This window comes from Bactrocera neohumeralis, unplaced genomic scaffold (assembly GCF_024586455.1).
Source record: "Bactrocera neohumeralis isolate Rockhampton unplaced genomic scaffold, APGP_CSIRO_Bneo_wtdbg2-racon-allhic-juicebox.fasta_v2 cluster10, whole genome shotgun sequence".
Lineage (NCBI taxonomy): Eukaryota > Metazoa > Arthropoda > Insecta > Diptera > Tephritidae > Bactrocera > Bactrocera neohumeralis.
This window is the reverse complement of record NW_026089623.1, coordinates 19,778,355-19,799,209: the sequence shown is the minus strand read 5'-3', so window position 1 is coordinate 19,799,209 and position 20,855 is coordinate 19,778,355. Positions and strand designations below refer to the sequence as shown.

General features: G+C 32.3%; 1 protein-coding gene and 1 long non-coding RNA gene across 2 annotated transcripts in view; one reads left to right on the top strand and one right to left on the bottom strand.

Moving 5' to 3' along the window:
- The window catches only part of LOC126765501 (uncharacterized), a 29,389-nt gene extending 19,249 nt beyond the window's left edge, over positions 1-10,140 (bottom strand). The window contains exon 1 of the long non-coding RNA XR_007668470.1: positions 9,994-10,140. This is a non-coding gene — a long non-coding RNA (uncharacterized LOC126765501). The remainder of the gene's footprint in view (positions 1-9,993) is intronic.
- Positions 10,141-16,163: 6,023 nt separating this feature from the next.
- On the top strand, positions 16,164-17,823 carry LOC126765398 (uncharacterized). The gene is made up of 2 exons (XM_050483129.1): positions 16,164-16,439; positions 16,501-17,823. The coding sequence occupies exons 1-2, from the start codon at positions 16,299-16,301 to the stop codon at positions 16,996-16,998; spliced, it is 639 nt and encodes a 212-aa protein (XP_050339086.1). The 5' UTR covers positions 16,164-16,298; the 3' UTR covers positions 16,999-17,823.
- The last annotated feature ends 3,032 nt before the right edge of the window (positions 17,824-20,855 follow it).

The following is a 20,855-nucleotide window of genomic DNA, read 5'->3' as shown; positions in this document are numbered from 1 at the left end:
TACCTCGACTTTAAAAAACGTTTTCAACTGATAACAGACGCTAGCAACTATGCCCTGGGTGCAGTTTTGCAGCAAGACAATCATCCAATTTGCTTCGCTAGTAGAACCCTAAATAACCATGAAAAAAATTATTCTGCCACTGAAAAAGAGTTATTAGCAATTGTTTGGGCTACTGGTTACTTTCGACCTTATTTATTTGGTGTTAAATTGGACATTCTTTCTGACCATCAACCACTGCGATGGCTTTTTGTCAAATCACATGTAAAAGATCTAAATCCGAAATTGTATAGATGGCTCATTAAACTTAGCGAATTTAATATTAACATTAACTACATAAAGGGTCAAGATAATCATGTTGCAGACTTTTTGAGTAGAATTGGATGCGATGAAATACATACACTTAACTCATCAACTGAACAAGCTGATTCTCTATATAATAATACCGATGATCATGAGACGAGACATTCCCAGGAAGAAGATACTCATAATCATATTGGCATTCTTAACACAGTTGTTAATCGTTTTAAAACGCAAATAATTCTTACAGATGATAAAATCAAAGACTTTGAATATAAACATAACAAAAAGAAAATATTTATTAATTCAGCTGACTTAGAAACAAATTTCGAACATTTATTAACAGAACATATAGGTACTGGAAAAGTAGGTATATTTACTGCAAGACGATCATAAATAATTGCGATATTTGTAGCAGATGTAAATACGATCGCAACCCTATTAAAGAAAACTTTAAATTTACAGATATTCCGACGGACACAAAGCAAATAGTACATATGGATGTGTATATAAATTCCAAATGCAATTTCTTAACCTTTATAGACCGTTTTTCGAAATTTGCAACAGCTTTTTATCTGGAAGATCGTAATAATCACGTTACAAATCCCAAAGAGGAAATTTTTATAAAATTATAATTGATAATGAGTTCAAAAGCGTTAATATAAAAGATTTTCTTAAAACCGAAAACATAGATTTACATTTTGTTAAGCCAAATAACCACACAGGCAATAGTGACATTGAGCGACTCCATAGTACATTAACGGAAAAAATAAGAATTTTGTATATTGAAAACAAAGAATTAAGCATAAAAGATAAAATGAGGAAGGCCGTAGAATTTTATAATAATAGCTATCATTCTGTTACAAGATATAAACCAATCGATGTTGAATATGGGAATTGTAATAAAAAATTTATTTATGAAAATATTTTAAAATTTAAAACAAATTATCTTAAAAAAAGAAATAAAAATAGAGAAATATTTATGGATAATAGGAAAGAAGGATATATCAAAAACTATAAATCTTTACGACATAAAAATGAACCTAAGTTTAGATTTAATAATTTACAAAATGTTCATAGTTCAAACATAAAAAGACAACTGAGATTTGAAGGAAAACATCAAAATCTCATTTAATTTATTTAAAATAAGTATTAAACTCAGGAGAGTTTTAAATTTAGGCGATGGAGAAATTATGTATGTAAACATGTCTACAAAAGTTGTGTTTATAAACATTGTATATTATGTTACACTTAAGTTGCCGACAACATTTTCCTATTTTTTACAATAACTGTTACGATTCTCTCGAACTAAAATTACAATAAATCATTAAGTTTTGATCACTCATCGGAATCGGTTGTTTTAATACACATAACTCGCGCCTATATTGCAATCTCTTTACTATTTTTAAATCCTTTTATTTAAATCTCTGTGCCGAAAAATCAACTCTTTCGATCAGGTGATCTCAGCTGTTTACGACCATATGATTCTTTTGTTACTTGTTTGTTTCTACAATGGTACGTATAAGTACATGTGATCATACATCTTTATTGTGCTCATTCAGCAGTGTCATATAAAAAAGTATATCTGTCATGCTCTAATATCCCCAATCGACGGCTGATGCAGAGTTTTATTTTAAACAGCTGATGCAGGGCTGCATTTTTTTTATTCCTGCTTTGAAAATTTCTTAAAATTTTAAAGAAAACTTTTTAATTTTTAAAGTATTAATTTTATTATTTTTGATACATATTTACATAAAATTGTAATTTATTGTAATTATATATATTAACGCTAACATTGTGTAAATAAAAATATATTTAATTTAAAAAAATAATTTCATCTGAAAAAAGATTAATTAAAGAAAAGTATAATTAATAGCTGAAAATAAAAGAGTGAAAAAAGATTGTAAAAAACAAATTACCTGAAAATAAAAGAGTGGAAAAAGATTGTAAAAGACAAATACCTGAAAATAAAAGATTGAAAAAAGATTGTAAGAGACACATATCTGAAAAAAGATTGGAACAAAATAAATGTTATTAATACCTGAAAATAAATAATAATTACATTGAATTTGTAATATCTAAAAGAAAAAGAAAGATTAATTGTATAAAATGATAATAATATCTGAAAGAAAAGATCAATATTATTGATCATTTAATATATAAAACAAACATTTGTTTGTATATTGGATTGTGCAGGCCGCCTTAAACGCATAAAATACATGCATATGTATGTATTTATTTTTGCGTATTATATTGGACTGCGCAGTCCAATTTCAAAGTACACACACTTTTTTTCACAAACTTACTTAACAGTTGATATTTGCTGCTTCTGATGATATTGCTGCTGCTGCTATTTCCAATTCATTCTGATTTTCAATTCTATAAAAACAAATGCAGTAATTATTTGCAAATTATTTAAAAAAAATCACATAAAATTCACTTACTTATCTTCTTGTTGTACGAGCACGAATGACATGCGTCTTTCAATCGTTTTTTATCACCCTTTTTGGAATTTTCTTTTGTCACTATTGACAATTATGTTTTCTCCTTCGCACTCATTCAAATAAATCAAGAAATGAAAGAAACTTTTTTCATGGCATTTAGTTAAACAAAAATAACCCGAAAATGTGCGTTGATGTTACTGCATAGATAAAAAATGTGTAGTTGTATTGAAATATTTGACTCATGAGGGTAGCCGTGGTTGGCAGGGCAGAGAATTCCTTCTTTATCACAACCATACCAACATAAATATGACTTCAGCCAAACAAAGAAACACGTGTATGTGTATGTGGCTTCAAATAGTTTTAAACTGCGAATGAAGCAAAAACAGCAACAACATACGTATCAACACATCTTCCCGCACAAGCATCGCTGCCCATAAACTATTTCTCGTCATGATGGCACAACTGCTTAGAAGAAATGTTGCAACAGTGCCGGCAGCTCAACAAAAGTGACAAAAAAATTAAAAATTCTTATTTTACAATTTATTCTCATGGAAGAATAAAAGGTAAAAATTAAAAATAAATTCTGTCCAGATTCGAACCTGTGTACTCATCTTGACTTTTCAAGCGCTTACCACCAACACCACTTATGTTTATTGCGTTGTCCTAATTATGTTTTCGTTATGCATGAAAGAAATATCTGTACAATGGTTGAAGTAATTTTGTTTAAGTATAGAAATATGCTTTTGTCGAAACACTGACACAACGACAAAGGGCCACAACATTGTGTTGTTGGTAGAAAATCCGAGCTGTGCCGAAAGAAACTAACAAACGATCGCAGATTGTTACCACTTCCCTTGCTGCTCGAACAGCTTCGCCAACAAGCTAGCGTATATATGTATGTTTTTGTATGAGCGTGCATACATATCGACGCTGATTTTTGCGAGCCACGGAAAAATATTTTAGAATTGATAAATATTATAAATCATCAACAGCTATGTTGCCACTTTTTCACTTCTTTCTTAGAACAAACACCAGAAGATGTTCAAGTTACGATTTTTAGCTTTTGCCATCGTCGCGTAAAGACGCTTGTTGGCAAAGGCATGCTCGGGGAGATGCTACGGCGTCTGTTTTTATGAATGAAGCGAGTTCGCTTGTGGAATATGATGCGCCTGCGTTTATGAATGAATGTTTTTTTTGTGAAATTTACTACATTTGGGCTTCACCAATTTGGTTGCCATATTGACTTGTGATGCTTCTGCAATTTAGACAATTGTTGTTTTTGTAGAACAGTGTTTCAAGTTTATGTTGGTGACATATTCAAATGTGTACGCAATTGTTTTTGAGAGTTTTAAATTTAGGCGATGGAGAAATTATGTATGTAAACATGTCTACAAAAGTTGTGTTTATAAACATTGTATATTATGTTACACTTAAGTTGCCGACAACATTTTCCTATTTTTTACAATAACTGTTACGATTCTCTCGAACTAAAATTACAATAAATCATTAAGTTTTGATCACTCATCGGAATCGGTTGTTTTAATACACATAACTCGCGCCTATATTGCAATCTCTTTACTATTTTTAAATCCTTTTATTTAAATCTCTGTGCCGAAAAATCAACTCTTTCGATCAGGTGATCTCAGCTGTTTACGACCATATGATTCTTTTGTTACTTGTTTGTTTCTACAATGGTACGTATAAGTACATGTGATCATACATCTTTATTGTGCTCATTCAGCAGTGTCATATAAAAAAGTATATCTGTCATGCTCTAATATCCCCAATCGACGGCTGATGCAGAGTTTTATTTTAAACAGCTGATGCAGGGCTGCATTTTTTTTTATTCCTGCTTTGAAAATTTCTTAAAATTTTAAAGAAAACTTTTTAATTTTTAAAGTATTAATTTTATTATTTTTGATACATATTTACATAAAATTGTAATTTATTGTAATTATATATATTAACGCTAACATTGTGTAAATAAAAATATATTTAATTTAAAAAAATAATTTCATCTGAAAAAAGATTAATTAAAGAAAAGTATAATTAATAGCTGAAAATAAAAGAGTGAAAAAAGATTGTAAAAAACAAATTACCTGAAAATAAAAGAGTGGAAAAAGATTGTAAAAGACAAATACCTGAAAATAAAAGATTGAAAAAAGATTGTAAGAGACACATATCTGAAAAAAGATTGGAACAAAATAAATGTTATTAATACCTGAAAATAAATAATAATTACATTGAATTTGTAATATCTAAAAGAAAAAGAAAGATTAATTGTATAAAATGATAATAATATCTGAAAGAAAAGATCAATATTATTGATCATTTAATATATAAAACAAACATTTGTTTGTATATTGGATTGTGCAGGCCGCCTTAAACGCATAAAATACATGCATATGTATGTATTTATTTTTGCGTATTATATTGGACTGCGCAGTCCAATTTCAAAGTACACACACTTTTTTCACAAACTTACTTAACAGTTGATATTTGCTGCTTCTGATGATATTGCTGCTGCTGCTATTTCCAATTCATTCTGATTTTCAATTCTATAAAAACAAATGCAGTAATTATTTGCAAATTATTTAAAAAAAAATCACATAAAATTCACTTACTTATCTTCTTGTTGTACGAGCACGAATGACATGCGTCTTTCAATCGTTTTTTATCACCCTTTTTGGAATTTTCTTTTGTCACTATTGACAATTATGTTTTCTCCTTCGCACTCATTCAAATAAATCAAGAAATGAAAGAAACTTTTTTCATGGCATTTAGTTAAACAAAAATAACCCGAAAATGTGCGTTGATGTTACTGCATAGATAAAAAATGTGTAGTTGTATTGAAATATTTGACTCATGAGGGTAGCCGTGGTTGGCAGGGCAGAGAATTCCTTCTTTATCACAACCATACCAACATAAATATGACTTCAGCCAAACAAAGAAACACGTGTATGTGTATGTGGCTTCAAATAGTTTTAAACTGCGAATGAAGCAAAAACAGCAACAACATACGTATCAACACATCTTCCCGCACAAGCATCGCTGCCCATAAACTATTTCTCGTCATGATGGCACAACTGCTTAGAAGAAATGTTGCAACAGTGCCGGCAGCTCAACAAAAGTGACAAAAAAATTAAAAATTCTTATTTTACAATTTATTCTCATGGAAGAATAAAAGGTAAAAATTAAAAATAAATTCTGTCCAGATTCGAACCTGTGTACTCATCTTGACTTTTCAAGCGCTTACCACCAACACCACTTATGTTTATTGCGTTGTCCTAATTATGTTTTCGTTATGCATGAAAGAAATATCTGTACAATGGTTGAAGTAATTTTGTTTAAGTATAGAAATATGCTTTTGTCGAAGCACTGACACAACGACAAAGGGCCACAACATTGTGTTGTTGGTAGAAAATCCGAGCTGTGCCGAAAGAAACTAACAAACGATCGCAGATTGTTACCACTTCCCTTGCTGCTCGAACAGCTTCGCCAACAAGCTAGCGTATATATGTATGTTTTTGTATGAGCGTGCATACATATCGACGCTGATTTTTGCGAGCCACGGAAAAATATTTTAGAATTGATAAATATTATAAATCATCAACAGCTATGTTGCCACTTTTTCACTTCTTTCTTAGAACAAACACCAGAAGATGTTCAAGTTACGATTTTTAGCTTTTGCCATCGTCGCGTAAAGACGCTTGTTGGCAAAGGCATGCTCGGGGAGATGCTACGGCGTCTGTTTTTATGAATGAAGCGAGTTCGCTTGTGGAATATGATGCGCCTGCGTTTATGAATGAATGTTTTTTTTGTGAAATTTACTACATTTGGGCTTCACCAATTTGGTTGCCATATTGACTTGTGATGCTTCTGCAATTTAGACAATTGTTGTTTTTGTAGAACAGTGTTTCAAGTTTATGTTGGTGACATATTCAAATGTGTACGCAATTGTATTTTTGTATGCTTGTGAATTATTTGTTCGGAAGTGTATACAAATATATGTACATACATATAAGTATAAATGAATGTATATGAACATTCAGATCAATCCGCGCACATGTAATATATTGATAAGTGATAAAATCATGATTTGAATTTCTGAATGCGCACATGGGTATACATGCAATCATATGAGCAGATAATAAGATTAATATGATAGACGATATATTTATATATTGTTGTGATAAATTCAATTTCTATTACTAAGAAACATAATACAAAAATATTTATTAGTATAGTATATTATGTAAAAATCAAATTAAATTATTAAATATACAAGTCCAAATTGACTGTAAATAGTACTATGCATGCATTCATACAAAACTATACTCATATCATAATTATTTTTACATGTCAATATGGAAATGCCGATGGCAAAACGCAAAGGCATACATATTTGCATACATTGCGAAAGCAAAAATTGAAGCATGAAAACATCACAATGCTGTTGTTGGGAGTATCATAAGGAGTATGCAAGTTATTACAGCTAGCATAGCTAACAAAATGTACAACAACAAAGTTGTCGTAGCTAGCAAAATACACCGATATTACTTAATTCAGCAATATTCTGTAAATATACAATATCATTGCTCAATAAAGTTAATTTCCAAAATTTACAACAGCACATTTCGTCGGCACTAAACCAGAAAGGAAACCGTGCCACCGCAATGTAAGCCGTTTCTCGACCAAACTGAGGTTTGCTGTTTTCCTATAATTATTGCTTACGTTATCATTATAGAGTATATAGAAATAAGTACTAGTAAGTAAGAATTCGTACATATGTAAGTTTATAGTAAATAAGCAAATTCTGTATAAAAGAAATGTGTTTAATAAAGAAAGTTGAGTTCAACTTCACCATTCAAAACAGCGTGTTATTAATCATCTGGTGGCAACCATTAACTTGCATACATATTTATGTCCCTTCATATTTTTGAGTATGTGAGAGAGCTGTATTTGTACACATTTTTCGCTGTTAAAAGTGGAATATCAAGGAACTTATTTTTCTTCAATATGCTTGGGCATATGTATATGCCATGTCATTATATGCCGAAAATACATATATTTATTTCTCTTCATATTCTCTGTTTGAGTATGTGAGAGAACTGTTAAAAATGTTAACATTTCACAGCGTGAATTCTGTAGTTGTGAGGTAAAATTTCGTATTACAATTTTATAAAATGTTCGACATCGAACCTGCACCTTCTCTATGTTTTATGTTCTCTGGTAAAGTATAGAGATTTATAGTAAGGAATTAACCTCACAACCACAGAATTCACGCTGTGAAATGTTAACAGTTTTAACAGTTCTCCACATACTCAACAGAGAATATGAAGAGAAATAAATATACGTATGTATTTTCGGCATACAATGACATGGCGTGCATGCCCAAGCTGAGAATATGAAGAGAGATAAATATATGTATGCATGCTCCTTATGATACTCCCAACAACAGCATTGTGATATTTTCATGATTCAATTTTTGCTTTCAACTAGCGAATCGTAATGTAAGCAAATATGTATGCTTTGCGTTTTGCCGTCGGCATTTCCATATTGGCATGTAAAAACAATTATGATATGAGTATAATTTTGTTTGAATGCATGCATAGTACTATTTACAGTCAATTTGGACTTGTATATTTAATAATTTAATTTGATTTTTACATAATATACTATACTATTAAATTTGTTTGTATTATGTTTTTTAGTAATATAAATTGAATTTATCACAAAATATATATAAATAAATCGTCTATCATATTAATCTTATTATCTGCTCATGTGAATGTATGTATACGCGTGCGCGCGTTCAGAAATTCTAATCATGATTTTATCACTTATCAATATATTACATGTGCGCGCATTGATCTGCATGTTCATACATTCATATATACTTATATGTACATATATTTGTATACATTGCCGAACAAATAATGCACAAGCATACAAACACATGTGAATATGTCACCAACAAAAAATTGAAACTTTGTTCTACAAAAACAACAATTGTCTAAATTGCAGAAGCACCACAAGTCAATATGGCAGCCAAATTGGCGAAGCCCAAATGTAGTAAATTTTACAACAAAAACGATTTCATTCATAAACGCAGGCGCATATTCCACAAGCGACCTCGCTTCATTCATAAAAACAGACGCCGAGCATGCCTTTGCCTATAAGTGTCTTTTCGCGACGATGGCAAAAGCTAAAAATCGTAAATTGAACAACTTTCTGGTGTTTGTTCTAAGAAAGAAGAGAGAAAAGTGGCAACATAGCTGTTGTCGATTTATAATATTTGTCAATTCTAAAATATTTTTCCGTGACTCGCAAAAATCTGTGTCGATATGTATGCACGCTCATATAAAAACATACGTATTGACGCTAGTTTGTAGGCGAAGCTTTTACAGCGGCAAGGTAAGCGGTGACAATTGGTGGCCATTTCTTTATTTTTTCGGCACAGCTTGGATTTTCTATTATCACACAATGTTGTGGCGTTTTGTCGTCGCGTCAGTGCTTCGACAGATTGACTCTTTGACAAAACGCCACTTTCGTGACAACGGAGATGCGAAAGATGCGTGCGACACTTGTTATTATGAATGAATGTACATACATTAGACCTGTCCTTAAAATTCAAAATGTATTCTATGTTTACAGAATGGGTTACTTTTTTTTCTTTTTATGTAAAAATGTTAAAAAAAAAAATTTGGGGACAATCGGATGATGGGAAGACGGCGCGGAAACGTTTTAAATTTAAAAATTGCTTTCCTATAGGAAAAAAAAAGTTTTATGTTTTCAAGTATCAATTTTTCGTTTAGTGTATTATTTTTCTCCAATTTTTTGCATTATATTAACTTAAAACTACTACTTAAAGGAAATATTTTTATTCATATCAATTTATTTAATACATCTAGAAATATTAAAACTTAAATTAATTCTGATTTTTTATAGGACTTAAATTTTTTTTGTATTCTTCAACAACTTGAAGGAGGAACTGTTTTTCTTCTTCTTTATTTGTAAGAATAGTATTGAAATCCTTTGTAAATTTAATACCTCTTTCCGTTGTATCATTAGTAACAAGCAATTTGTGGCATATTGTGCGAACATTTTGGAATTCCTCGTTTGTTTACCAAGACTCTGGATCCAAATACAAAAGGTCGGTTGACAACTTGTACTTCATAAAAAATGTTAAAGTTCTTTTGGATACAAATTCGCTTAAATCCGAATTGCCTAAGTCACTTAATTTTTATACTCTCGCAACAATGTTGCTAAGGAGAGTATTATAGTTTTGTTCACATAACGGTTGTTTGTAAGTCCTAAAACTAAAAGAGTCAGATATAGGGTTATATATACCAAAGTGATCAGGGTGACGAGTAGAGTTGAAATCCGGATGTCTGTCTGTCCGTCCGTCCGTCTCTCCGTCCGTCCGTGCAAGCTGTAACTTGAGTAAAAATTGAGATATCATGATGAAACTTGGTATACGTATTTCTTGGCTCCATAAGAAGGTTAAGTTCCAAGATGGGCAAAATCGGCCCACTGCCACGCCCACAAAATGGCGGAAACCAAAAACCTATAAAGTGTCATACCTAAGCCATAAATAAAGATATTAAAGTGAAATTTGGCACAAAGGATCGCATTAGGGAGGGGCATATTTGGACGCAATTTTTTTGGAAAAGTGGGCGTGGCCCCGCCCCTACTAAGTTTTTTGTACATATCTCGGAAACTACTATAGCTATGTCAACCAAACTCTATAGAGTCGTGTTTTTCAGGCATTTCCATGTACAGTTCAAAAATGGAAGAAATCGGATAATAACCACGCTCACCTCCCATACAAAGGTTATGTTGAAAATCACTAAAAGTGCCTTAACCGACTAACAAAAAATGTCAGAAACACTAAATTTTACGGAAGAAATTGCAGAAGGAAGCTGCACCCAGGCTTTTTTTTAAATTGAAATTGCAGAAGGAAGCTGCACCCAGGCTTTTTTTTAAATTGAAAATGGGCATGGCCTCGCCCACTTATGGACCAAAAACCATATCTCAGGAACTACTAGACCGATTTCAATGAAATTCGGTATATAATATTTTCCTAACACCCTGATGACATGTACGAAATATGGGTGAAATCGGTTTACAACCACGCCTTCTTGCAATATAACGCTATTTTGAATTCCATCTGATGCCTTTTCTGTATAATACGAGTACTATATACATGTGGAACCAATGATGATAGCGGAATAAAACTTTACAAAAATACGGTATTTGAAAAATATGTAAATGACGTATAATGAAATCTCGATTATCACTTTATCATGCGAGAGTGTAAAATGTTCGGTGACACCCGAACTTAGCCCTTCCTTACTTGTTTTATTTTGCAAATATTGCTGGTTCATGTTGCAAAAATAAAGCAATCGACAGTTACGACGATGGTGCGATAAAAAAAATGTTATTTTATATTTTATATTTATTTTATATATTATTTAATAAATACACTAAAAGAAAAATTGATACTTGAATACATAAAACTTGTTTTTTCCTATAGGAGGCAATTTTTAAATTTAAAACGTTTCCGCGCCGTCTTCCCATCATCCGATTGTCCCCAAATTTTGGGAGCACTTCTTGCCTTTCCTTGGGCTGTCATACGTTGATGGCAAAAAGAACGCCGACCAATATTATCGCGACCTCTTGATCACATTGTGTGAAACACACATAAAGTTTTCACTGAAAAATTTTTCATAATTTTTCCTTTGGATAGCCGGAATAAAAAAGCGAGCGACCGCAATTGAACAATTCAAATAATTTACAAATCAAAATATTGAAAACCAAAACAAACAAAAATTGAAAAAAATGTGTATGGAAAATGTTACTTTTTGGAATTGTCCAATTATCCGACTTCTTCTCATTAAAAGTATAAGGTATTTTGTTTCTAAACCTTTCCCGATCCACAACAAACCACGTTTCAATTTCAAGATTGTTTCAACCGTTCTCTTAGTGTTACTAACAAACAAACATTCATTTTTATTGTAACGTTTGTATGGGGAAAAGTAAAGGGCTGTTTTTAGGGGTTTTCTGGAAATTATTCATATTTTTCTCGCCGTAAAAACCATCTTTGAACTTCAACGAATATTTAAGAAAAAGAATTAGCTAAATGGGTCCAGGCGTTATTGAGTTATTAGCGTACACACATTTTGACGATTCATTTTTATTTATATAGATTATAAATATAAAAAAATAAGTTAAAATTTTATTAGAAATACGAAAAGACTTTTTCGACTACCCAATATATCAGCGTGCTATATTGAATCGATCGTGATCCATGTATGTCTGTATAAACGAGGAAAAGTCCCTTAGTTTTGGAGATATTGATTTGAAACGTGATTTTAACGTTTGTATGGGGTAAAGCAAAGGGCTGTTTTAGGGGTTTTCCGGAAATTATTCGAATTTTTCTCGCCGTAAAAACCATCTTTGAACTTCAACGAATATATAAGAAAAAGAATTAGCCAAATTGGTCCAGGCGTTATTGAGTTATGAGCGTACACACATTTTGACGATTCATTTTTATTTATATAGATTATAAATATAAAAAAATAAGTTAAAATTTTATTAGAAATACGAAAAGACTTTTTCGACTACCCAATATATCAGCAAGCTATGTTGAATCGATCGTGATCCATGTATGTCTGTATAAACGAGGAAAACTCCCTTAGTTTTGGAGATATTGATTTGAAATTATTCATACGACCTTTTAACCCCAATAAGCTGCTCATTTGTTAGAAACGCCGATTTTGGAACACTATAACGTATAGCTACCACCTTAGACTGATCTATTAAAATTAAATTCCTAACGAAATTTGGAGTGAATTATTGTCCAATACAGTGATACCATCCCCAAACATATTGTTCAGGTCGAATCACGTATGTAACTGCCATACAAACTAACTGATCAAAATCAAGATAAAGATTTTCATAAAAGATCCGTAAGCAACTTTAATTATACTTAAATGTTGTTTATATCATCCTATCACCATTTGTATACATGGCCGATCACGTTTAAAGATTTAGTTATAGATAATATATGTATACAAATAAATGCTTAAATCGGCACACCTCTGTAATGCGTTGTGATTTTTACAATGGATAAAAATATGGAACAAAGTCTCAAATTTTGTATTTCTACTAAATATCGTCTGCGAAAGCGTTGCAAATTTTAGAAAAGAGTTACGATGATTCAGTTTTATCGAATACGAGTGGTACAATGTCTTCAAAGACGGTCGAGAGATCGTTGAAGTTCAACTGATGAAAATATTAAAAAAGTGAAGGATATGGTGCTTGAAAATTGTTAGACAAGTGTTAGTGAGATGGCAAGAGAGCTCGACACTTCTCGCTAGTCCACTCTTTCTGGGCTCGTTCCGATAAAACGTTATAACTACCGATGAGACATGGGTTTATAAGTTTGACATGCAAACAAGTCAACAATCGTCGGAATAGAGGGGAAAAAACGAGACGAAACCAAAAAAATACCCCAAAGCCGCTCAGATATCAAGGTGATGTTTTTTGTTTTTTTTTCTATATTCTTGGTTTTGTGCGTCATGAATTTGTTCGGGAGCTAAAGACGGTCAATAAAGAGTTCCATTTGGCCGTATTGAGGTGTTTGCGTGAGAACATCTTTCGATAATGGTCGGAATTGTAGAAGAACAATTCATGGATTTTACACGATGATAATGCACCATCGCATTGAACCACGGTTGTAACGGATTTTGAAGCCAAAATTGCATTGGAAACCATCGATCAACCACCGTATTCACCAGATTTGGCTCCGTGAGATTTTTTCTTGTTCCCCAAACTGAAGTTGACGCTTCGTGGAACCCGTTTTCAGTAGTATGAAGAGATAAAACAAAATTCGCTGAAGGCCATTCCAAAAAGTGCTTATGAAATGTTGCGACAGCTGGAAAAACCGTTTATCATGAGTGTATTACATCTGGTGGGAATTAATATGAAGGCGAAAAAATAAATTTTGATGAATAACTACATAAATATTTTGGGTTTTATTTACAATTTTCGGGTTATTAAATTGCATCAGGAAGTTTATGATTATTCTTTAAATTAATAAATTCTAAATTTTATAATATTTCGAGTTTTTTACTTTTTATGAGATTACATTTTTAATAGGTCTGATGCACACTTAAGCTTTAATATTGTGTTTTTGAATCGTTTTTTCTAACAAATTCGTTTGGAGTTGCTTGCAGTTTTTCAATAAGGAGCTACATAAGTAGACCGACAGGGAGAGCAAACGACGGCATATTTTTCTCCGCTCTTTTGACATTTCTCTTCAGTAAGGTTTGCAATTTCATCATGAAAAGATATTCGATCCAACAGCGAGTCGAAATTATTATATTTAAAACCTCGTGTTGAAATTAGTTCTATAAATGATTGTTATTGTACCTGAACTATTACAACACTATAACTATCTAACAAATATTTTGAAACAATGATTAGGTAAAAATCTAAAGATAGTAAGTAAAGTAAAGTTTTTTGATAATTAAGAATGCGGTAATTTTACATTGAGTGTATCTGCTTTAAATTATAATAATGCATTACTAATAATAATAATTTTTTCATTAAAGGTTCTCCATAACATTGTTCACGAAATATCAAAATTAGATGGTATATCCCGAGTTTTATACGACTTGACATCTAAACCACCAGGTACAACCGAATGGGAGTAACTCTATTATCTAATTTTAACCTGATTTCTATGATAGAATCATCTATCTCTAATATAAATCGTATGAAATATGTGGAAATGCTAAAAATATATTTGCTGATTTTAATTTTATAGTTATTAAATAAATGTGCTCTTAAAATAATTTTCTTACTTATTGACCATGTATTCAACGCTGTTAAGTATGCCTTTTCTTAAATGTGATTATTTGAGGCTAAAAGGAATATTTTCTTGTATGTATAATTATTAAATGATTTTTTTTACTGGTTTTTTAATACTTAGAATTAATCAATCTATAATCAATAAGGTTAAACGTATAATGGAGGCTGTGTTCTCATAAAAACTTCGCAACAAAATATCCGTTTTCGCATGTATTAACGATTTTTATATATATGAAAGACCTAACAAGTACATTAGAGGTGTTCTACGTTATATGGAGATTTTTGAAATAGTGTTTTAAGTTAACAGAATGGGCTAATTTATTTCCTTTTTATGTACAAATGTTAAAAAAAAAATTTGGGGACAATCGGATGATGGGAAGACGGCGCGGAAACGTTTTAAAATTAAAAATTGCCTTCCTATAGGAAAAAACAAATTTTATGTATTCCAGTATCAATTTTTTTTTAGTGTATTTATTAAATGAATATGTATGCTTTAATATGTCTCAACTAGCACGATATAAAGAATAATTTTAATAATATTTTGTTCTTATTTCGAGTGAAAAAACGGTAAATAACATTTTTTTTATCGCACCATCGTCGTAACTGTCGATTGCTTTATTTTTGCAACATGAACCAGCCATATTTGCAAAAATAAAAAACGAACGACTGCAGACTTTGGTAACGGTATTTTTGGGCAGCGAAATAAAACAGTAAATGGACTGTGTTCTTTTTTCAATAATTGTCACTCTCGTTTGTTTGGCATTTGAAATCAGATGTGTTAATTTGTGCGAAATTGTGATTATTTAATAAAAAAAAAGAAATGAGTGAATTACCAGCAACTGCGAGTACATTACATATACAAACACGACAACGTTCTTAACAAGTTGTGAATATTGAACTAATTGGAAGAATTTCTCATCAGATAACAGGTTCTAAACTACCATCGAACAAAGAAATACTGCAATTACTATTTTATAACATTAGATTTATGTATCGGCAATTGAGAGAAAGTGCAAAATTAACAATAAATGCTGTATTAATATTTTGGCAACAAGCTCGAATTCCGACAAAAGATGTAGCTAGGTGTGTCGATAAATTAGAATCTCCGTACAAATTATGGCAGAAGATTCAAAAAACCGTACCAAATAAGAGATCTGATGCTCAGAAAAAAATGGTTGAAGACTTTTCTGCAGAATTGGATAATTTGTTTGACATTGCTCATAGAGATGCCTTACAAAACATGCGTATTAGCGAAGACAAAGAATTTTTGATTCTGCAAAGGCAAAAACGTCGCCCTGGTAGCATGGCCGGTGCTGACATGGTATTGTATCGGCGACAAAATATAGCAGATCATCGCATTGAGAAAGAAATGTCTAGAAAAAGGAAACATCAACAAATGTCGGAAGTGAATCGTAAGTTTATCAAATGAAATTAATTTTATTTATAGTGGTAATGGTCAATTTTAAAATGATATTGTGTAGTCGAACTCAAAGACGATTTTGGTATGGACTATGAAGAAGATATTGGTGACAGTGAGCCTGAAGTAGCGGAAACCAATGTGAAAAAAAAAATACAAAACAAACTGCTTCAACTTGTATTAACAGGGGAAGAAAACATTTTATCACACCGCGGTTGCTTTCAGCACTTGATAGCGCCAAAGTAAGCGATGGAAAGGCGATGCACATTCTGATAGCGACTGCAGAAGCATTGGGCCATTGCACTAGAAACTTGGTAGTCAATCGTTCTACTCTCCATAGACTGAGGGAAGAGCATCGCAGAAAAGAAACACAGAGGATTCAAGAGAGTTTTATTGACAAAGTATACCATGATTGAAAATATACGTATAGGTTATTTAAATACTAATAATATTCTATTCTAGCTAAGTGATACACAAGCAATGGTCGTCCACTGGGATGGTAAAGTATTGCCAGATCTAATTGGAAAAATAAAAGTTGAGCGAATTGCAGTGCTTGTTAGTTATAATGGCGAATCCAAATTTCTAGGCGCTCCAAAACTTATATCTGCCACTGGTGAAAATATAGCTACAGCCGTTTTTGATACACTTAGTAAATGGAATATTTTAGATCGCGTAGAAGACATGTCTTTTGACACCACGTCCACTAATACTGGTCCAATGAATGGAACATGCGCTCAATTGCAACGCATGTTAGGAAGAAATTTGTTGACGTTACCATGCCGTCACCACATTCTTGAAATATACTTGCGTAGTGTATTCGACCTGCATTTCAAAGTGACTCAAGCACCAGAAGTCTCAATTTTCGAGAGATTCGCCAAAGCCTGGCCAAATATTGACACTTCATCATTTAAGAGTGGGCTCCAATGTGAAGATATAAAATCTGATATAAGTCTGCAATGAAATCAAACAATTTTGTCATTCACAACTACAAAAACCTTTGTTCGTGCTGACTAAAAAGAATTTTTACGTCTAGTACTTACATTTCTTGGTGACAATGGTGGTAAATTTAAAACACCCGGAGTTACAAGTCATGCACGTTGGATGTCAAAGGGAATATATTCCTTGAAAATATATCTTTTTCGTGATCAATTTCACTTGAGTAAAGCTGAATTAAAAGGTTTAAGTCACATTTGCGTTTTTTTAGTGCGTTTATATACATATAAAAGCTTGGTACAAATGCTCTAATGCAATTGCCTCTCCCCTGCATGATTTAAACTTTGTAAAAGAATGTATTAATTATGAAAAAGTGAACCCAAGTATTTCTTCGGAATTGCTGAGAAAAATGCAACAACACATGTGGTATTTGTCAAAGGAAAACGTCCCAATGGCTTTCTTTGATTTCAATATTTCTGTAGATGTTAAGAAAAAAATTGTAAAACATTTAAAATCAGAAGAGCCAACTAATAAACTACAAAACAATCGCAAAAAAAAAAATTAAGTGACATACGCAATTCGGATTTAAGCGAATTTGTATCCAAAAGAACTTTAACATTTTTTATGAAGTACAAGTTGTCAACCAACTTTTTGCATTTGGATCCAGAGTCTTGTGAAACAATCGAGGAATTCCAATGGTCGCACAATATGCCACAAATTGCTTGTTACTAATGATACAGCGGAAAGAGGTATTAAATTTATAAAGGATTTCAATACTATTCTTACAAATAAAGAAGAAGAAAAACAGTTTCTCCTTCAAGTTGTTGAAGAATACAAAAAAAATAAGTCCTATAAAAAATCAGAATTAATTTAAGTTTTAATATTTCTAGAAGTATTAAATAAATTGATATGAATAAAAATATTTCCTTTAAGTAGTAGTTTTAAGTTAATATAATGCAAAAAATTGGAGAAAATTAATGCAATAAAATAAAAATTGATACTTGAATACATAAAGCTTGTTTTTTCCTATGGGAAGGCAATTTTTAATTTTAAAACGATTCCGCGCCGTGTTCCCATCATCCGATTGTCCCCAAATTTTTTTTAAACATTTTTACATAAAAAGGAAAAAAATAACCCATTCTGTAAACATAGAATACATTTTGAATTTTAAGGTTAGGACTAATATATCGATATATATATACCAACCAATATATATACATATATATAGCGCTACCTGCTAAAACGACTGTAGAAGCTAAAATAATGTGAATATCCTTCCAAAAAGTTTACAGTATATTCTTAAAGGTCTATACTTTCGAACTATCGATTTTTCAAGACCACCGGGACCCCTAAAGAGAAATAAAATTGAAATAACTTTTACCTAATTTTTCCCGATTTTGTAAAAAAAATTAAAATTCTTACCATTTTTCGGTAATACAGAATAATCACGCATATGTCACTTAGAGAATGCTTTTTTACATTCTCTGTGTGACTTTGTATATTTTTCTTCAAAGCATTTCTCTTTATTTATTCTCGTATGAATTCAGTCGTTTTACATATATTTCTGCCAGAGAACGTGCTCATTTCTGCTAAATAGCAGCGAAAATGATGAATAATCAGACAACATGAACAGCCGCGATCACCATGACCAGTGAACTACTTTTTCTTTGTTGGGGACTACTTTGATTAAAAAAATATATATTAAAAATGTAAAAAACGAAAAAAAAAATTTTTTTGCACATTTCAAAATATAAATTTAAAAAAAATTAAAATGACTGAATTTTGTTGTTGCATAAAAAAAAATCTCCTAAAAAGTGGTAAAATGTATGCGTTCACATGAGAGTACCCCCTTAAGTTCTGACATTCACACAAGTGCATGTTAGTGAAAGTAGACGTGTTTTTTAGTGGTCTAAAACATCAGAAAGAATTGGTGATTTTTAAAGTGGTAGCAGACTTGTTTTTGTGTGTTTTTGTTTGAGACTTACCGGGAGACTGGAACTGGATGCTAGTACCAAAAATTAGATAAGTACTTTGATTTGGTTTCAATAGAATCTATTTGGCACTTACCTGCCCCTTTTTTGATAAAACTATATAATTAAAACAAAAATAAATAGGAATTTCCCCACATAACAGCGTATCAAAACGTGCACTTCATTCCTTTTTGCCGTTTTGACTTAGTCTATCAGCTGTTTTTTTGTTTTGTTTCTCCTTCTTCGTTTTGCTTTGGTTACGGCATTGCCAACCATCAAAATATAAGTAAGGTTTATTAGGGCAAAGACTGAACGTACCCACTGACAGGTGTTCCCAACTATTCTCTGGCAGAATTATGGCCTCTGAGAACAGTTTGGGATGTACACCAGAGAATCCTTTTCCGAGGAACTCAAAAATTTTGAGAACGCCTCCAAAAGGCAAACCTGAAGGGGCCACCGCTGCTGGATCAGCAAAAATATGCAAAAATCCCGACCAAGCAGGCAAAGGTGGCAAATCTGAGCATCTCCAAAATAATGGAAATAATGAAAATCCCAGTAATTTCTGCAAACTGGGTAAAAAAATCAAAGAGCTCGAAAGCATGATGTCTGGTCAGAGACATATTAACCAAGCTATGCGGGATCTGATAAGCTGTGTCACAAGCTTGTATGACAAGGCAGAAAAGCAAGAGCACCCGTCGAAAAGAATTATGGTAATAAAAGCGTCGCAGGTATCTCCTATCAAAAGTGATAAAAATGCCCCAAAGGGACCTCGCGAGGTATTGGGATATTTGCCACCAACAAAGAAGCCGAAAAACATGAGTCATAAAGTGCAAGCAACATATAGTGAGGTCACTGAATGCATGCACAAAGACAGTGTGGGAGACAAGCGCGCTGGCGAGAAATGGATAGACGTCGTAAGAAAGAAGAAACCGATCGAGAAGAAAATCAGACCGAAACCAGACGCTATAATCTTAACAATAAAGGAGGGAGCGTCGTATGCGGATATTTTGAAAAAAATAAAATGCGACAGAGGCCTTGAAGAACTGGGTTCAAACGTGAGGTACATTAGAAAAACCCTCAAAGGAGACCTGCTAATTGAACTAAAAAATCAAGCAGAAAAGAGAGAGGATACGTTCGAAAGTGCCCTTGAAGGAGTTATTGGTGAGATGGCCGTAATACAGCCAAAAACTCATAATATTACCATTATGTGTAAAGACTTGGATGAGATAACGACCCCTGAAGAAATCTGTGAGGCATTACAAAAGGAGTATGTTATCCAAAACCTGGGGAAGCAAAATATAAAAAATTTGCGGAAAACTCGAAGTGGCACTCAAATAGCTCTTATATGCCTACGAGCTGAGGATGCCAAAACTTTACTTAAGTGCGGTAAAGTAAAGATCGGGTGGTCTATTTGTCGTATCCGGGAATTTTCACCTATTACTCGTTGTTTTAGGTGCTTCCAACTAGGACATATAGCACCCGAATGTAGCAGCCCCATTGATAGGTCATCCCTTTGTACTCGTTGCGGAACCCCAGGTCACATGGCAAAGACATGCACGAATTCCCCGAGTTGTATGCTCTGCAAAGGGGAACACTCTGTTCTGAGTACGGCCTGTCCTAAATACGCAGATATGTTAAAGTCAACGAAAAAATGAAGATACTGCAACTTAATCTCAATCATTGCGCTGCAGCACAAGACCTTCTAAAACAGACGGTGCTAGAAGAAAACATAGATGTCGCCATATTAAGCGAACAATATTCTCAACGTTCGGAAAGCACTTGGTGTAAAGATATACACTCGCCAGAAAAATTATCCGTACACCTCGATATGAAAACAATAAGCTGAGAAATTTGTGTTCAAATAACTCATTATGTATGAAAATTATATACAAAAGTTTTATTTAGTATTTCTTT